The sequence below is a fragment of the Notamacropus eugenii genome, chromosome 6 (genome assembly GCF_028372415.1).
Source record: "Notamacropus eugenii isolate mMacEug1 chromosome 6, mMacEug1.pri_v2, whole genome shotgun sequence".
Lineage (NCBI taxonomy): Eukaryota > Metazoa > Chordata > Mammalia > Diprotodontia > Macropodidae > Notamacropus > Notamacropus eugenii.
Window position 1 is genome coordinate 201,948,663 of NC_092877.1, and position 13,938 is coordinate 201,962,600.

The 13,938-nt window shown below is 36.5% G+C and overlaps 2 protein-coding genes across 4 annotated transcripts in view; one reads left to right on the plus strand and one right to left on the minus strand.

Moving 5' to 3' along the window:
* Positions 1-13,938, plus strand: part of LOC140512596 (vertebrate ancient opsin-like) — a 276,386-nt gene that overhangs the window by 200,635 nt on the left and 61,813 nt on the right. The window lies entirely within an intron of this gene.
* The window catches only part of ST6GAL2 (ST6 beta-galactoside alpha-2,6-sialyltransferase 2), a 172,098-nt gene continuing 160,212 nt past the window's right edge, over positions 2,053-13,938 (minus strand). The window contains exons 6-8 of one of the 3 annotated variants that reach the window (XR_011969848.1): positions 10,300-10,373; positions 8,231-8,312; positions 2,053-2,250 (exon numbers count right to left, since the gene is read on the minus strand). Coding sequence is in view for 2 of the 3 variants with exons in the window: in XM_072621786.1 (XP_072477887.1) it covers positions 10,315-10,373 (59 nt within the window). In the remaining variant the exon portion in view is untranslated. Of the gene's footprint in view, positions 2,251-8,192; positions 8,313-10,299; positions 10,374-13,938 lie in introns of those variants that run through there. The other 2 variants (XM_072621786.1, XM_072621785.1) reach the window with 2 other exon arrangements.

Here is a 13,938-nt window from a genome sequence, read left to right on the forward strand (position 1 = left end):
GGAAGAGAAGTTGAAACTCAAAGTTTTAGGAACAAATGTTGATAAATGTTTTTGTGTAAAACCAGGAAAAAAGAAATACAGGCAAAGGGGTATAGAAATTTATCTTGTCCTACAGAACTAGAGAAGATGGGGATAAACGAAAGGAGGGGTGTTAGAAGGGTGAGCACATTGGTGGAAGGGGCAATCAGAATGCAAGGTGTTTTGAGGTGGGGGGAGGGGAGAGATGAGAAGAAAATTTGGAACTGAAAATTTTGTGGAAGTGAATGTTGAAAACAAAATAAATAAATAAAAAGAAAGAAAAGAAAGAGAAAAGAGGGGAAAGGTGGGGAGGGGTGGAAAGAGGGGCAAGAGGTATGAAGGGAAAACTGGAATTAGTAACTTGGGTCCTAAAGAATCTTGAACTACCCTGTGTACTACTGTAAGGCCATTTGTGTTCCTTTAATGACACTAGATTGGGAAGTTGTAAGTCAATGTGATACCCCTAGCAGCTGCTATTAGTAGGCATGCATATTTCCAGGATAAATTCACAAAATATAATAAACTCTCTTTTTCAAAGGCAAAATCAAAATATTTATTTGGGACTTCATTAGAATAATGGTAAGGAGGGAAGATTTATCAGGTACTTATTACTAATCCAGGGAGCACTGACATCCTAAATTTTCTTTCTATCAGACCTCCCTGCCAAAACAAGTTCCCCTAGACAAATTCCTCCCTATGCCCACTGACAGTTTGCTTCTCTCTTTCTGCTCTGCCTGCTCTCCCTCTCTGCTTGTTCTTTCTCTCTCTCTGTCTCCTGTCTGGACAAGCTCCTCCCAGTCTGAGCTCCATGTGACCCAGTCTTCATGTGACCACAGGCTCCATGTGTTAGACCTCTTAATGGGTGGAAAAGATCTTCCTATTTTATCAACATTACAAAAGTCCCACTGACCCAACTGTAGGGGCAATCCAAGTCAACTCCAGTTATTGTTCTGTTGCTCGCCATTTGCCTTTCAGTTCTAGAAACATAATCTCTCTATGATCAATACTGCCATTCCTACTGGAAAGAGTTTATAGATTTACCATTCCTATAATTGTCCATATCTACCATGACTTTATATCTCTCTATTAAAATGCAAGGTTTTTGAGAGCACGAATGTTCTTCACTTTTGTAGCTATATCCCCAACACTTAGCAGAGTGCTTATCACATAGTAAACTGTTTGTAAGTGTTTTTTCCTTATTGGTTAATTAATTAATTTTATATCTTGGTTGGATTCACCTAAGCTTGCCTTCCATTGGCAAAGCACTGGAAAAACCAGAGTTACCTCCTGATTGGGAAGAGGCATCAGAGGGGGAAAGAACTTAATGGGGTTGAATTTGTACATTATTTGGGGGTAGGAAACTTATTCAATAAAATAAAATCTATGATGATACATATGAGATCAGTAGGATGCATTTTCAAAATAATTAAAAAGTGCTTTAAAAAAATAGCAGCCAGAAAGTGTTCATATTTTGGAATGATTCCACATCCATTATTTATGCCTGACTTTCTAATGTATTTAATTTCAAGTTTCTCCTTTAAAAATATAAATCAGATGCTGCAGTTTGGAAATTTTTAGAACCAAATTCTTTCCTTTAGGAAGTTAGGTGAATAAAAACCCTTTAGATGTATCCTTTAAAGCAAGCTATACATAGTAGAGATTCACAGTTTTATATATAGTTTTCTTTTTTGTCTGATTTGGTATACAGAAATGTTCTTTCTATTGTTGTTAAATTCAGAATTTTTTAAATTAAATTTAAAAAAGAACATAGGGGGCAGCTGGGTTGCACAGTGGGTAGAACACTGGCCCCGGAGTCAGGAGGACCTGAGTTCAAATCAGGCCTCATACACTTACTAGCTGTGAGACCCTGGGCAAGTCATTTAAACCTAATAGCCTTAAAAAGAAAAGGAGAAGAGGTGCCTTTTTATTAATTCTTTCTTTTCCCAAACACACCTTGTGTCTTGTAACTGAGCTATAGACCCCTCAAGAGTTTCTTTAAAAATAGTTCTTGAGTGATATGAAAACGACTGCAGATCAGTTCATGCAAAAATATAGAAAGTGGTAAATTTTATTGCAGAAAACAATGATCCATCTCTCATTCAAGACCTGAAATGCCTCAGGTCATCCCCAGAAATATCAGAGCATGAGGCCCATCTTCTTATCATAGAACAACAGTTTCTTTGATGGGGATGAGTTCTGTGAATTCTTTTTAGTTTTAAAAAGCATTTTTACCTGAAAAAGAATACATAACCTCATCACTATTAATCATAATACAGTAAAATAGCTAGCATTTATTTAGCTCCTTAAGCTTTCAAATTTACATATTTTATCTAATTCAATCTTCACAATGACAATGTCAAGTAGCTGTTATTATTATCTCCATAATACAGATGAGAAAATAGACTGAAAGAAATTAAATGAATTACTCAGGGTCACACAGCTAGCAAGTATCCAAGGCAAGAGTCAAATTCAATTTTTTCCTAACTTCAAATCCAGCACTCTAGCTACTGTGGAGAAGAAGTCAGCCTTTCCCATGAATTGCCAACAGATTGCTTCTCACATGGCAGGCAAGTCAGCCCACCAGAAGGATCATCGTGCCCTGAGGGAGAGGCAGAAGTTAGCAAGTGACAAGCAGGTCAAGTCAACCACCAGCACCTTGACCACCATCTTCCCCTCAGACAACATAAGAGACAGATCAGCTCCCTGAAACCAACAGTCTTGAGATTAGCAATTCTTTCAATCCAGTTTATGTAACCAATATTCTCAGAAACAACCTCAGTGGTGATATAGCCTGACTGGCAACTGCTTTTTTACGTGCTGCAGTCACATCTTTTGAAGACTTCAGAAGAAATTTTTTGTCGTTAAAATCTTTTTGTGCCAAATGGTTAAATATCAGAAAAAAATATAATTTTGTCAGTGGAACTGACATTAAAGAAGACACATTGCCATCTGCTTTGCTGCTGCACTCTAAGGACTGTGAGACTTTTCCATTTGACTTGCAGTTGAAACTTTCCATATATGTTAGCTCCCTAATTAGAAGGCAAGCAAGCTCCTTGAGATCATAGATTGGCTTACTTTTCTATTTGCATCTCCAGTTTGTCACAGTGTTTTGCACATATTAAGTGCTCAATAAATATTTCATTCAATCATTCCATTTAGCTTAGTGCTAGGCATTCAGTATACCCTTTATTGAATAAATGGGATGGGGATGTGATAGAAAATAGACTTGTGATTTCATTGGTGTGGGGAACTCCAAGGTGAGGAAACGTCCTCTATTAATACAAATCATAATGTTCTGTGTAATTTAGAGCCCTCAAGTATTGCCTAGAGCCCTGAAAGTGTAAGTGACTTGCCAAGAGTCACACATTCAGAGGGGGAACTTGAAGGCAGGCATTCCTGACTGAGCAAATGAATGAATCATAATCTCTGAATCACAAAAACTGAAACAAACACCATCTATCCTTTTCTGTATCTATCACTTCAATAAAACTTTGGAAGAAAGTCTGTACTGTCAGTTTGTTAGAAGGAGTAAAAAGTTAAAGAAGGGAAAAATAAGGGGAGTCCAGGGGTCCTAAAGATCTGCTATATCTTTTATCCACATAATTAGCAGGAAGTTCAGAGATTTGCCTTACATCTTGGCTAAATGTTTTGATGCATATTTATAGGAAAATAGGTTGTAAGAATTGATAAGACCCCCTAAACTCCAAAGACTGGTTGGTGCATATAAGCATAGCTCTAGACATGTGACAATCTGCTTTTTATCTATGTCCCTTGCAATGAATTGTGCTCTTACCTCAGGAAAAAAAATGGAAAATTTTAAAATGACTAATTTTTGTACTCAGCATGATATCAATGTTTTTTAATATGTTGCTGGGTCTGTGCTCTTTACCAATGTGGATACTCCTGATCATTTAGATTTCTACCCAACCATGATGTCTTATCCTGTGTAACTATTATCCATATCATTCTATAAATGTGCCTCAGGGAATCCATTCTACTGATGTGCAGATCTTAACTAGATTTCCAGTCATGGTATGTATTCCTATGGAGAATGCACTCTGTTCATCACTTGTACCTGACCATTATTCAACTCCTCTTATGACATGATGTACAGTACTTCTCTTAAAAATTCTTCATTTACAATATGGAGGAAGCTACTCATTCCATTCATAAACTTCTCAACTATATTTTGGGTGAATCACAACATTAATGCTACAGAGATCATGAGAATTTCTTGACTGACAACCATGGAGCATCACTAGAATGATATTAAAGCTAAAAGACAGATCTTTATTTCAGGAATAAGCATGGAGTCCCTAAAATCACAGAAAAATTTTCCAAAAGCTATCTATTCCACTTTACTTCTGCTATTTCATTCTGGGCCCAGCTCATTATCCATGCTCATAATTATCCAAGATACATTTACTGACTGGACAGCTTTGCTGTCCAGTGAATTGTATTATCTGTGTGGATGATAATTATTGAAGGCAGTTAGGTGGCACATTAGATAGAACAATATGCCTGGAGTTGGAAAGATCTGAGTTCAAATTTGGCCTCACATCTCACCTAACTGCATGACCCTGGGCAAATCACTTAACCCTGTTTGCCTCAGTTTGATCATCTTTACAAAGAGCTGGATAAAGAACTGGCAAAGCACTCCAATATCTTTGCCAAGAAATCTTCAAATTGGGTCATGAAGTCGGGTACTATTGAAAGTACTTAACAATAGCCACAATGATAATTATTGTCTATTCACTTGTTTTTTCCTGTTGTGAATAGTTAGGCTCAATGGTTAGGAGTGAATGTGACTCACTTAGGAGATTCTGGTGTTTAATACAGTTAGCACAACTTCATGTGCCACCAGGAACATCTGAAGGAAGTTATCATCTATTAGGAATCCCTCTTTAGTAAACATGTTAACTAGATCTCTGCCATGACAGTGGCAATTACCTTTGGTGGACATCTTTCAATTTCATCTTACAATATTTTGATGTATACATTGTACATGCCTTGTTGGAAGAGAACCTTTAGAGTGGTATTTTAGTCTATCAAATAAAATTAAAAAACATGTTTCTAGTAAGCAACAATATAGGGATATGCTGTATTTTAATTGAATGTGTGATTAATAAAGACTGTGGGTAGCTATAGAATATACTTGTAACCCCTACCTATTACCTTCTCACACCTTCATCAATGAAGTTCTTGATCTGTGTGTAGATTATTCTCATAAAGATTTTTTTGAACCTTTCATTTCTTTTTTAAATTAAATTAATTTTCAGTTTTCAACATTCACTTCCACAAAATTTTGAATTTCAAATTTTCTCCCCATCTCCCCTTTCCCTCCACCCCAGAACAGCATGTATTTTGACTACCCTTTCTTCCAATTGACCCTCCCTTTTATCACCTCCCTTCCTTTTATCCCTTTCCTTTCTATTTTCCTGTAGGGCAAGATAGATTTCTCTGCTCCATTGCCTGTATATTTATTTCCTGGTTGCACGTAAAAACAATTTTTTAATATTCATTTTTAAAGCTTGGAGTTTCCTATTCTCTCCCTTCTTACTCACCCATTCTCATTGAGAAGGCAAGCAAATCAATTTAGGTTATACATATGTAGTCATGCAATCCTCTTCCATAAGAATCATGTTGCGAGATACTATATTTCCCTCTATCCTGTCCTGTGCTGTATTTATTCTGTTCTCTCCTTTGACCTCTCCATCTACAAAAGTGTTTTCTTCTGATTACCCCTTCTCCCAATCTGCCATCCCTTCTATTATCTCCCTTCTTATCCCCTTCCCCACTGCTTTCCTGCAGGGTAAGATAAACTTCCATACCCAATTGAGTGTGTAAATTATCACCTCCTGAAGCCAAATTTGATGACAGTAAGGCTCACTTATTCCCTCTCACTTTCCCCCTCTTCCCCTCCATTGTAAAAGCTCTTTCTCCCCTCTTTTATGTGAAATGACATACTACATTCTACCTCTCCCTTACTCTTTCTACTAGTACATTCCTCTCAACACTTAATTTTATTTTTTAGATATCATCCCTTCATATTCAGCTCACCCTGTGCCCTCTCTTTCAATCTCTCTCTCTCTCTCTCTCTCTCTCTCTCTCTCTCTCTCTCTCTCTCTCTCTCTCTCTCACACACACACACACACACACACACATACACACAAACACATACATAGATATATATTCCCTCCAACTATTCTAATATTGAGAAAGATTTCATGAGTTACAAATATCATCTTTCCAGGTAGGAATGCAAGCAGTTCAACTTTAATAAGCCCCTTATAATTTCTCTTTCCTGTTTACCTTTTCATGCTTCTTCTGATTTTTGCATTTGAAAGTCAAATTTTCCATTCAGCTCTGGTATTTTCAACAACAATGCTTGGAAGTTCTCTATTTCATTGAAATTCCATCTCCCCCTTCCTCCCCCTCCCCCAGAGTATTAGCCCCAGTTTTACTGGGTAGATGATTCTTGGTTTTAATCCTAGCTTCTTTGACCACTGGAATATTATATTCCAAACCCTCTGATCCCCTAGTGTAGAAGCTGCTAAATCTTATATTATCCTGATTGTGTTTTTACAATACTTGAATTGTTTCTTTCTGGCTGCTTGTAATATTTTCTTCTTGGCCTGAGAACTCTGGGATTTGGCTATGGTATTCCAAGGAGTTTTCTTTTTGGGATCTCTTTCAGAAGGTGATTGGTAGATTCTTTCTATTTCTATTTTACCTTCTGGTTCTTGAATATCAGGGCATTTTTCCTTGATAATTTCTTGAAAGATGATGTCTAAGCTCTTTTTTTGATCAAGGCTTTCAGGGAGTGCAATAATTTTTAAATTATCTCTCCTGAATCCTTTTTCCAGGGGTGTTGTTTTTCCAGTGAGGTACATTGTCTTCTGTTTGCTCTTTTTTATTTTATTATTTCTTGACTTCTCATAAAGTCATTAGCTTCCATTTGCTCCATTTCTCTCTTTTTTCAGTAGAATTTATGGAAGGCCATGAACAAGATTTATACAAGAAAAGAAGAAATGGAAAGTTTGTGATCCACATCAGTAGAAACTGTCTAAGCATTGGTGAGATGATGGGTCCATTGAACCATCAAAGTATTAGTTATCTTAACTTTAAATCCTTAGTTCAGGCAAAAAAAAAAAACTAGTTCCCATTAAAATCTATTTTTCACTTGAAATTAATTAGGGATTATTTAAGAAAACAGTGTACAAATGATAAATTAGACAGAACATTAAGTAGATGTCATATGCCACTAAACTCGTACTTCTTAAATAGACCTTCATGCCTAGTGCCTTTTTCATTATAATACTTAGCACTTTTCTTCCTTAGACTTCAAAATGCTTTATCAACATTAGTTCAGTAATCCATGGACCACCCCTTTGAGAGGGGGCTAGAGGATATTAACTAGTAATTCAGTGTGTCATTTTTCAAATCAGTCCCCAGAAATATCACCGGGAGAAACTGCATTTTCTAGTTCTCAGATAAAATTGACTTTGGTGTTAAAAGTAGTTTCTAAATGATATTTGAAATAACTCTTCTTCTTTCATGTTTGCCCTACCTTACCAGCAGTTTTTAGTTTTGAAAATGCCAGTCATTTTCATCATTAAGATCATAAGGCCCATGACATTGTTTGAAGGGCCTATGTATTTGATGGACAATGGTAAACAATGCTACAACTGAACCTTAGAGCTTATTGGGGAAAACCTTTGTAAAATCAACATCAGTCCTCATCTGAGGTGTTAATTAGATATCCAGAGACTTAAGATCAAAGTTTGTTTTGAAGGAATAGTGTAACTTCATATTCTAGCTTTGGATAGTCTGACTTGATGTGTTGGGCATAATTACAAAAGGATTTAGATACTTCTGCATAAGCTTTAATCCCCAAATGATTCTAACTTCTGTACATATAAATATATATATACATGCACACATATATACACATATACATATATGTATATATACAAATACATGTATATGATATATGTACACATGCATACATGTATATTTTCATACACATACATATACCTATAGGCACCCAACTTTTAGAACACTGATATATTATCATTACCAGAGATCTTTGTGTGTACATACACACAGACACAAACACACAAAGATCTCATGTAATAATTTTGGAAGTGAATAAGTAGAAGTCTACTTTGAGGTTAAAATTAACACGTATCATTTTATTTCTGTCACTTACAGCAGAACCTTATTATTTCCATCACTTCATTAGTTCACAAACTGCATGCCCCTGGAGAAATTGAGATAGTTCTTCCCATTTCCTGGAAGAGATTTAATAACCAAGAGCTGGCATGAGCACTCTGCTTTGCTAAGAATTCATTACTTTTACAAAGTATGCTGCCAAATGGACCCTAGTGTGCAATAAAACATTATCATAAATAATTAATTCTCAGCTACAATTGTCAAAATAAATGAAGTTAGTTCATTTGTGATGTGGACTCCTTGGTGGCTATGCTATTGGTTCATTTTCTTTATAATTTCCCAAACTTATTGATCTACAACCCTCATTTAGAGCTTACATAAAGCTTTTTGGAATTTGAGGATAGACCACTTTATACTTAAAGTCTCACTCATTGTTGAAGGAATCATTTGAGGAAAAAGCTACAGGGCTGTTTTTTTCTACCTGCATCAAAAGCATTTGAAACAAAATTCAATATATATCTGGACATCAAAAAATCATTTAGTTTATTTGCTTCTTGGATAGACTTCACTCAATCCTTTCTAAATAAATGGATATCAAAATTTCATTAACAGAAACAAGAAATTTCATATTTTCTCCTGATAATTTATCCTGGTATTCCTGACCATTCATCTTTATAAATTTCTACCTTATTTATAATCTAATTTTTTTTCTTTGTGTAATAAATATAATTTTTAAGTTCCATTGCTTGGGAGGCAAAAAGAAAATTATTTCAACTAGGACTTGGTCGCCAGTGAAATTTGAATCATTAATAGCTATTTCTATGTAATCCCACACTGGCATTTTTTTTAAAAGCAATTCTTCACAGCAACCCTGGGAGGTAGATTAATACTGTCATCTCTAATTAACAAATGAGACAACTGTGGCACAGGGAAATTCAGAGACTTTCTCAAGGTCATTGAAACACTTGATAGCAAGGACGACATTCAGCCTCTCACTAATTATGAATTAATAATATCAAAGTTTGTCCTGGTTGGAAGACAGCACAGAAGTCAGAGCTACTGTGTACACACACAGACACACAGTCACACACAAACGTATATATGTGTTTATATACATATATGTGTGTAGATGCATACACACACGTATATAGGCTGGTATGTGGAAGAAAGATTCATTATAGGATCATAGATTTAGAGAGGGGTAGAGAACATAGAGGCCATCTACACAAAGTTCTGTATTTTATAGATAAGGGGACTCCAGGACAGGGAGGTTAATGACTTGCCCAAGGTCTCAGATAATAAGTGATAGACAAAATTTCAACCTAGTTTCTGTAGCTGCTGAGCCACATTGATTTATGTAGCCCTTTCGTTTCTGCTTCAGTTAGATTTTTATACCAATCAATAGAAATCATGGAAAAAGGCATTTCATCATCTCTGCTTACATATAACTATTATGAAGTTCTGTTGAGGGGACTTCTCAAAACGGGTCTTTGCAATACTAATTCACAATCAGGATTTTAAGAAGAGTTAAAAGAAATTTATTAACTCCAAGTTAGATAGTTGTCTGGAACCAAAGAAAATGGGTCAAAAACCAAGATAAAGGTCACCAAAAGAATAGGCAGCCTGGGGGCTTCTGCTAGTTTTTCTGGTTACTTGGCTGGGTGGGTGATAGCTAATAGCCCTAGGCTATTCAATAAAAAAGGCTGGCAGCCTGGTTTTGTAAGAAGCCTTCTAGACATTACTTCCTGATAGCTACTAAGCAAAGGGCAACAGCTGGTTTTGAAAAGACCAATTAGCTGAAACTCAGTAGATGGTAGCAGAGACTAACACATTAGAAGAGAGAGGAGCACATCAGCCCTGAGACCAAGAAAAATGCCTAACAGAGACAATATGGTGGGGAAAAGAGGTAAAATACTCATTGACGGTGGCACAACACTCAATGGAAATTGGTATCGCAATATCCAAAACTAGAACTATAGTATTACTAGAGAATGTCACATTGGAAAAGAGAGTTTCCCTAGTTGCATGTATACCCTCACCACATGTGCCTTCATATATATGTCTTGACCACATGGTACCTGCTTCTTGGCCATATGTGTCACTTACATGTTTCTCCTCCATTCAGTTTCCTTGGTCACACAGATTCTCTGAGCTTATTCTTTCCTCTGATATGGTAGCCTCTGGAAAAACGATCATGTGTATATTTAAAATTTTGTCTTGTTACTTTACATATTCATGAATTGTCTGATAGAGATATTGAATGCTAATGAGCTAAAATTTTGAGTGGATGCTGACCCCACTACTACTACTACTACTACTACTACTACTACTACTAACTAACATTTAGAGTATTTATTATATTACATTAATAATATAATATATTATATAATAATTATCTAATTTGATCCTCACTGCAACTTTGGGAGGTGCTACTATCATCCTCATTTTACAGATGAGAAAATTGAGGTAAACAGAGGATAAGTGACTTACCCAGGTAAGAGGTTAAGTGACTCATCCATCTGGTAAGAGTCTGAGGCCAAATCTGAACACAGGTTTTACTAACTCCAGGCCCAGTGCTCGTTCAACTGCCTACAAAATTGGAAGCCTGTGGTAGCTTCCTGAGGGACTCCATGTGAGGAAATCCCAGTTGCTTTGTGTTAGAAGTATTTTTCTTAGGTTCCTAAGTAACACTGCCATCTATTTGTTCATATGTCTCATGGCATCATAGAATGGTGGCAGACTTTGAAGTGAGGCTAGGATATATGTTTACCCTGGCCACATTTGTCCCTAAGTATGTGTGTTCTGTATGAATGCCTGGGTTGCTTAAGTTCCTGATATAATCCCTTTAACACATGTTCCTTGACTATACATATGGGAATGCCCTTCACACATGCTGGAGAGGAAGTACATTCCTTGGATGTTGGCTCAAAACTCTGTTCACTTCATGCTAGTGGCAAGTCTGAGAGCAGACTTGAGGTTATGAGGTATATACATGCTGTTATAAATTAGTGTTCACATTCAGGTAGCCTACTAGCTAATGCAGTTTTCCCCACCACCTCTCCTTGTCATCCTAAAGGCCCCCATAATTCCAAAATCCCATTCCATTGAAATGGCAAGATGAGGCTTCTTTGGTGTTGAATATAGCATTTATAAATTGCCCTGATTATTAAAGTGATGGTAATTTATGGCAGCTTCATACATCAAGGGATTTTCACTTGACTCCTCTGGATTGCTTATTCTTTACCTGGCTTTTCAGAGGAGACAGAGGACAGAGGTCCTACCCCTTCTAGTCATTAAAGGAGTCATCTCTTTCTTCCCCCTCAAGACTGTCTAATATATTTTAGGTTAAAAGCTGGCCAACAGTCGGCTTAAGTAATTACGTTTCTCCCTGCATAGTTTGTTTTATACAACATTCCTCCTGTCCTGGATTGTGTGGTTAAGTGTTGCTAGGAGTTAGATAAGATAGTGTTTTACTGAAGAAATATTTGCATATCAAGTAAAGTCCTCAGATTGGCATGTTCATTGGTTTTATCTTTTATCCACCTTCCAAAAATATTAAAATGCTTAAGTAAATCTTAGGAGCTGTTGAATAAACTGCTTTAGATAAAATAGTCTCTTACATTCTACTTTCTTTTCTTTGAGCTTATGAAGATTTGGGAGAGAAGGGGTAGGGGTGGTGGTGATGTCATAGACGTAAAACCTCAAAACCTCATTTAAGTTAGGAATTTAAATCTTGTCCATGACCAAACCATTTCCCAGTGCTGTTTCCAAGGAATACAATTAACCAATATGAATTTCATCTCCTATACCTTCCCAATTTTACCACACCAAAAGGTCAACTCAAGAAATACAAATTTTGGAAGATCAACTAATAGGAAAATTATCCCACAAGTAATTGCCAATTGGCTATATTAGCATGATCCAAATTATAACTTGGCTATTGTAGGTATAATTCTTAAAATAATTTGGCCAAGTAGGGATGGGAATGGGACTTGTGATTTCATAGATATAGTGATCTCTCAGACAAAAGAACTCTTATCACCGCATAAAGTTTGACACCTTCTCTGCAATTTATTTCCTCAGAGAACTGACAGGGGCACTGAGAGATTAAATAACTTGATTAGGGTCACATGGTAAGCTGTGTGATAGATATGGGCCTTGAATTCACTCAAGTCTTCTTAATGCCTTTAGTTTACTATGTATTATGCCTTGATACTTCTCTTGGTTAAGTAACATTAAAAAAAAAATTATTTGAGTGTATGACAGTTGTTAGAGTCTCTTACAGATACACCCAGGTATTGATGGAATGTAATACTACCTGGGAGTGAGTGAAACTAGGATTTAGTACTGATTCTGCCACTGTGACTACCACTTAACTTCCCTGGTCCTCAGTTTTCTTATCTGTTAAACAAGGGCAGTGGAATAAGTAATTAATTTCTTAAGTCTTTCCTAAGTCTAATAATCTAGGCTTCTAGGAATCTTCTTTCATTGAAAGATAAAGGGAATTTCCTTTAGTCACAGAGGCAGCTGGTGTTGGCAGTGGATAGAATACTGATCTAGAGCCAAGAACCTAATGTCAATTCTGACTTCATATACTTCCTAGTTGTATGATCCTGAACTCACTCAATTAACCTCTGTTTGCCTCAGTTTCATCAGCTATAAAATGGGGACAATAAAAGCATTTACCTCAAAGGATTGTCATGAGTATTAAATGAAGTAGCAATTGTAAAAGCACTTAGCACAGTGCCTACCAGATAACTTTTCCTTCTATTGTGACTCAGTTGTGTCTGACTCTCTGTGACCTCATTGGGTGTTGTCCTGGCAAAGATAATGGAGTGGTTTTCCATTTCCTTCCACAGCACATTTCACACATTTGTAAATTTGTGTAAACATATTTGTAGGAACTAAAATAATCAGGTATAGGTCACTTGCCTAAGGTAACATGGCTAAAAAGTGTGTGAGGCCAGATTTGAACTCAGGAAGATGTCTTCTTGACTCCAGACCCTGTACTCTATCTACTGCACCATCTCTCTGCTCCCTGGCAAATAAATGGGCACTATATAAAGGCTTATGCCTTTTCCACTTGTTCTCCAGTCATATGTTCTCTAATGGTACGAAATGACCAAAGGCTTACCCCTAGGCATGGATAACAGCAACACGAAATTGCCAATGGCTGATGAAGAGCTAAGCCCTAGACAGTGTAAGTGACAGTCAAGTTTCACTCACATTGGGTACAGGGTACCCTGAGAAGAGTTGGCCCCTGACAGCGATTGGCCCCTGGCAACTCCCTGCTTACATAAATATGGCCTACGCTGAAATCAGGGAAGGATCCTAGTCTGAGCATCAGAAGCCACTAGATTATACTTTTCTCCTTGGCACATTTTCCTTTCTGGCTAAGGTTAGCTTGCTCTAAATCTGGAGAATTTTCCATCTTGAATCAGCTGAGGGAAATTTGAAATTAAAATGGCATGCTTAATAAGGTGTATTACAATTAACACTTCAAATCTCTCTTAAATAGCTCTTTCCTTAAAGAGTTGATGCCTGAATTTTCTAGAAACTAGATGAGTTCTTTACATAGCTTGTATCTCTCCATATGGAATTCTCTTTCTTTAATTTATCAGCCAGTAATTTTGATGGGAGAAAGTACAAGATAGCATTTTGTCAGCTACGCATTTAATTTTCTTAAATTCGATTCAATAAGCATTTATTAAACCCTTTAAAAAGCATACTTAAAAAAACTTAAAA